We start from the raw sequence: 6,000 nt of genomic DNA, 5'->3' as shown, positions 1-6,000 counted from the left end.
GAACCGCTGTTTAGCGCATTTAGTTTAGATACCTGTCTCCTGCACTGCCTCCTGTACAGGCATTGCTGGCATCTGGCCTAAAGTTTTAGCCAGAACAGTGCCCAAACAGAACAGACAGCACATGTGCATTTGGTGTTAATTTAAGCCTTTGCCCTGAATAAAACTAATACATTTAGTTGATAGTCTACTTGTTCACAATTACTGTGCTTGTTTTTATAAATAATGCTGCAGCAAGGAAGACCCCAAGATATTCACAGGCAGGTACACAAACTGTATTTGTGTTACTGGAACTCCATGCCATTGCTTAACAGTTTAAATATCCTTGACTAACAAGAAAAGAACAATTAGCAACTATAAAAAATAAGATATGAACTTGTTACTCAAATAATGCATGCTTTGTAACTGTCATTAAAAAATGCCACCTTATAAAATGTTTAAATGCTAGATTTCATAAAGAAAGAAATCTCTTTCTTTTGGCAACTCAGTTATTAATATATTTTAGAAAAGAAGTATAATGCAGTAGAGTTCTCAGATAAAACAACTCAAATCTAAATAGGTATCTTTATGTTTCAAGTACAATTAATTTCATAGCTGCAAATGAATCCAGAGGACTTTGTTCATATAATTTTAATTTTGAAAGACTTGGGATTTTATAGGTTCCAACTAATTCACTCTAGCAGTCTGCTTTTTGACAGAGCTTAATTCTGGTATTTGTCCAGGAGACACGCCCCAGTGATCTATAAAGTTACCACCTTTCCTTCTGACACCGTAAATCAGAACGATGTGCAGCTAATCTTGGCAAGTCAGATGCTGGAGATATAACAGTTCTTTTGACTTAAAAGTACCTCTTACTTTCTGTCTACCTTCTCAAAGTACTTACACTATTTACTTATACCAAAAATAAATAAAAAGGCATCAGAATATTTTTCTTTCTGAAAGTCTGGTAACATTACTAGTTAACATTAAAACTGTGAACTGTGGCAGCACAGCTTGTTTCTCTACATGAAACTTTAATTTTACTTACAAAATTCTGAAGCAGAGAGTTTAAGAACAGAGCAAGATTTCACCCATGCATACCACACTTATCTTTTATATCATAACCCCCATAGCATCTCTCAACAGTATTATGTTAAATTAATAATATTTCAAAAATTTCGAAATAAAAAGTTGCACTAACCTTTTTTGATGAAAAGAATGATTAAAAGACTCTGGATAATGAAGACTTGTCTTGATAAGATTAGAAAGCTGCTCTGGTGTTGGTCTTGCAGGTACTGGTGTGCTTTCTGGTCGAAAAAACTTTAAGAGAACCATTTCTGGTAATTCCTGAAACACAAATTCATAATAAAATTTAAAACACTGACATAAGGTACTGTGCAACTCAGCATAAGAAATCCAGTCACAGAAGCTACAGTTTTCCATGACAAACTATAACTCCAGGGAAACAAGTCTACAGCATCAGGAAGTTTTTTCCAATGTGTTTTGTATTTAAGTGTGCTAGATGAGGAACTGATACGATTTATCTGTCACCTTCTTTTGAGACAGATTTCACAGCTGTTTGTGAAAACACTATCTGTGCAGGTTTCACAAAAGCATGCTACTGTTGCAGTGGTTGGTTTGTTAGTGTTTGGTTTTTATTTGTTTTTACAAAAAAGATACAGCATTTACACAGTTCCTTTTCCAGCAGCTGTACCTTAAAAAAACCAAAACATCAATCACCTGCCCTGGGAAGTTCACAACAGGAAAGCCAATACCCAAGTTTCCCAAAACAGATCCAAAGTAAAGCAAACAGAAGTTTACATGCTAACAATGACAGAAGGATTTAGTAATGCAGAGTGCCTTAAAAATCGTATAGAAAGCTCTTGCAGCTATGAAAGTTACCTTTGACCCCAGCTGAAAGCCCAAATCAAGCACTGACACACTACTTAGGATGCATCCTAACCCTAGTGGAAGAATCAATCTCTGAAGCAGATGAAATTAGATTATACAGAAAGATGCAACACCAAATGAGGCAAATCAAGCTGCATTTGGTCCAGCATTATAGTTCTACTGTAATTCTGTCCAACATCATCTAATCTGTTTTGCAAGCAGGATTTATTCAGGAAGAGGCTGTCTTTTAGTATTCCCTTACGAATCTATTCTGCAAAAAGTCCACTTTAGAAGAAAAAAGAATTTGCATCAGTGTGACCCACTACTAAAAGCATGTGAAAAAAGATTTTTAAAAGCCATCAATAAGTCAGTACAGTAGCAACATAATACTTTTTGTTTAAGGGTAATGGATTGTACCTTCTAAGCTGAAAAGAAATACTATAGGCAACAAAACCTGACTCAAAATAATAGATGCACTGGACATTCTGTAATATGCATGAAACATCTCAGTCACTTTTTGCCTGTATTGGTAATACCAGGAAGACATCAAATGTTTTGCCAGGCTTGCAATTCTTTCCTCTCGAAAGGAAGAGTAGTTTTCTTAAAAAGTAATTTGGTAAGAAAAAAACAACTAAAAAAAGATATTTCACAGTAAGAATGAAATATATTTGAAGCACCGAATGAAACTGGCATTTCCACTCTACCCTATGGGTATCTAACAATGAAAACTGACAGCATGAAACATAGCAGAGATGAGATTATAGGATTTCATTTAAATTGATTTTCCCCTCAAATTGCAGTCCAACCAATTATTCAATGCCCTCTTCAACCACATATCAATATCCTACACACTGTAGTTTGCCCTAGAGTCAATTACCTGTTCCAAGTCCTCCCAATCAGAATTCCCGAGTATTTTTTTAAAACCCTACAAAAGACAAATATGAAGGTTTATCTCTACAAATAGAAAAGAACATCATACAGCAGGAACATTTACTGGTGAAAGTGCAGAGTGCTGTCAATATTTCAAACCTTTAGTTCTAATATTACATCTCTGTTGAAGGACTGGAAAGCAGCAGGATTAACCATTTACCATCACAGCGCTAAACCTTAATTCCAGCCAGCCTCTGAGTGTCAGATTCAGAAAAGATGTCTGTGTGTCCAAGTTCATCTGCTCAAAGTCTGGGGTTTTTGTAATTGTGTACCTAGAACAAAGGCTAAGACATGACATTTAGTACATAACTATCTTACCAAATGGTTCAGAAGAGAATTAAGCACTTCTGAATGGTAACCAAGAAGATATACATACAGATCAGGAAGATTACCTAAAGACAGCTAATAAGAAATGTTAAGTTTAAGGATGCATTAAACTCTTGCCCTACTCTGGAGACTGGGAAATTGGATCAAAGCTACAAAAAAGATGCCCATACCTACTTGGGCACCTGTACCCTCCCTTCAAGAGGCAGATAATAGCCTCAAAACTTTTGGTTATTTACATTTAGAAACTAAGTAAAACAAAAGCAAGAATTAAGCCGGTGGTACTTTGTTGCTGAACTCCTAGAATACCAGCCCAAATGGAGCATCGCCTTTTTAAAAGCCAAAAACAAAAGTTCTGACACCTGAAGTCCACTTGTTGACCCATTATGATTCCTTGCAAAGCCTCCAGAAGAGCCACAGGCTCCAGTAGACAGCAAGCACCATATATTGCATACAAGAAAGCCACAACAATGGTTAAGATGCTCCCTTTAAAACATGGTTAAGGTGTAATTTGAATGTCTCATCCATACACACTGGTAGAGGTACAGATAAGCTTGACTGGAAGAGCCTTCATCACAAGAAGAGTTTGGAAGAACTGTACAGGAAGGGAGTGTTTTGTTATTGTTTTAGATTTTATAGCTGCATTTGGAAGCTTTCTGTTTTTTTACTGGAAACACATAAAAAGGCAGTAGCACCAGAACCACACTGCTCCCAGTTACCTTCCAAGAGCTGCAAACTGTACAGTTGGTGCTAGGAGAGTTGTTTCTATTTTTAGGGAACATTCTGCTGCCCACAGCCATCTGCAAAGGTCAGCTTCAAACAAATACACTTAAAGCTAGACATAAGCTTACTGTTTCAGGTAGAATAATCTCCACATTTTCACTTCATTCAGTAGTTACAAAGAGGCCTGGATCTTTACAGTCTGATGTTTTGCTACTTCTAAACAAAGTTGTACATTACGCCTACTTACACTTCTGAAATGGGATATTATAATCCACACTGGTTTTAGACATCTCCTGCAACTGTACTAAGCTAAAAGTACACATATTCTGTAAAAAGATTCTGAAGTAGCACAAGATGTGACTTGCAGCAATTAACCGTTAGGAAAAAATAGTTATTTAAACCCTACCCTCTCCTACCTTTGAAAAATTCCTACTTCCAACCAAATTATTGCTGCCTCACTCAGTTGCATCTACATTAAGAGGCAGTGTTACCAAAAATTATCATCTCTGAAGTGCAACACGGCCAAAAAGCTTGCACTCATATTATATGCATTTTATGGATTTTACTTTAGGCTGGCACCGCTCTAATCCACATGACCAAGTAGCACAGAAGCACATCGTGTGCAGTCCTGGAACACATCTGTATTAATTCTGCCTCGAAGGTATCCACTTTGTGCATTATAAAACCACTTCACAATGAAAACATAGGGCTGTACATGGGGACAGTATCTTAAAAAAAAAAAAGTATGCCTGATCTAGACACACTTATAGACAGTTTATCTCATCCAGACTTCAGTCAAAACTAAGCTTACACTCACATACTGATATGTTTCAGAAGTGCGGACACACTATTCCCAACACACTGGCATGCCCAGGTGACAAGCCTCTACTAGGCTGCTTCTCTCATTCCATCAGTGTGAAGTCTTTGCCAATCAGAAGTGTGGCAAACGCCCCAGTCCCACACTACTACTTCTATCCCTCCATATTACACTGTGTTTTCCTTTGGAATCTTTTGAACTTAGAAAAATATGGGAGACAGTAATAAGAAATAACATTGATCAACAGCCCTGACTGTGCATGGATGTTTGAAGTATTTGATGTTTTTGTCCTTTTACTAAATTAGAGAGGTCAAGAACAAGAGACAGAATAGCTGTATTTCAGATGCAATCTTAAATTGACCTGATTCCTGACAGTCAGTTTCAGAAGAGAAACAGAACCCATAGCAGTATTATTGTCAAAAAAACCCCAGTCATCCCTCCCCAGGGGGTGGGGAATGAGCAAACAACTGTGTTTGGCTGCAAGCCAAATGACCCCATCACAATTACAAATACCTAATTAATTTTCATTAGTAAGGCTTTTATTATTTGGACTCAAACAGCTACTGCTAACACATCTGTTCAGACCTTTTCACTTTACTAACACCTTATGTGATTTATTCTTCAGATTTTGTTGACAGTGACTATAAGATACATCGTAGTGCCTTTTGTGTTTTTGATTCAAGGAAATCAACTATATTTTTTCCCTACTTGTAGGAAAGACCATTTTTTCAGAAATATAAGTGAGAAAGGGTAGGAAGATAAATGTTTTTTAAGTTGTTCAGAGAGCTTTCTATATGCAACAAATAAATGCTTCAGAGTCAATATTCCTTAAGTGTTCTTTCAGCATACTATGTGTTATGATTCCAAACTTCTAGAACATAAAGATGTTAGTTCATCATATCACCTGATAAGTCTACTGTGGCCCGTAGCACTGCTTTTGAGCATAGGTTATGTAGTTAAATAAAAAACCAACTCAGAAGTGTAAACTAAAAAAAAAATTGAAGAATCTTACTGTTATTTTCTTTCTCTTCATGTGTGTACATACAGAAATTTTATCCAGAAAAAAAGATCTTAAGCCCCCCCCCAAACCCCACTATCTTGTGTTTTCTAGAAAACAGAGGCTTTATCTTTATTTTATCAAATACTATGGCAAGTTATGCTACTGTGATACAGGAACAATCACATCCTGCTGTCTGTTCCACATCCCTGTTATATGCGTTACATGTTCCACAGTGAACCAAGCAGAAGTAACCACCTGTCCTCCCATCACAGTCAGCAGTCTAAGATCCTAGCTTAGACATATGGTGAAGGTGACTTTATATCAGTGCACCAAACTAGCA

The 6,000-nt window shown here is 36.7% G+C and overlaps 1 protein-coding gene across 1 annotated transcript in view; it reads right to left on the bottom strand.

The window, feature by feature from the left end:
* The window catches only part of TRAPPC8 (trafficking protein particle complex subunit 8), a 48,740-nt gene that overhangs the window by 3,260 nt on the left and 39,480 nt on the right, over positions 1-6,000 (bottom strand). Inside the window, exons 27-28 of the mRNA XM_029084559.1 lie at positions 2,744-2,791; positions 1,178-1,323 (exon numbers count right to left, since the gene is read on the bottom strand). Of these exons, the coding sequence (XP_028940392.1) occupies positions 1,178-1,323; positions 2,744-2,791 (194 nt within the window). The remainder of the gene's footprint in view (positions 1-1,177; positions 1,324-2,743; positions 2,792-6,000) is intronic.

Source organism: Antrostomus carolinensis, unplaced genomic scaffold (assembly GCF_000700745.2).
Source record: "Antrostomus carolinensis isolate BGI_N321 unplaced genomic scaffold, ASM70074v2 scaffold5104, whole genome shotgun sequence".
Classification (NCBI taxonomy): Eukaryota; Metazoa; Chordata; class Aves; order Caprimulgiformes; family Caprimulgidae; genus Antrostomus; species Antrostomus carolinensis.
Note: the sequence above shows the minus strand (reverse complement) of the source record. Positions and strands in the feature narration are given on the sequence as shown.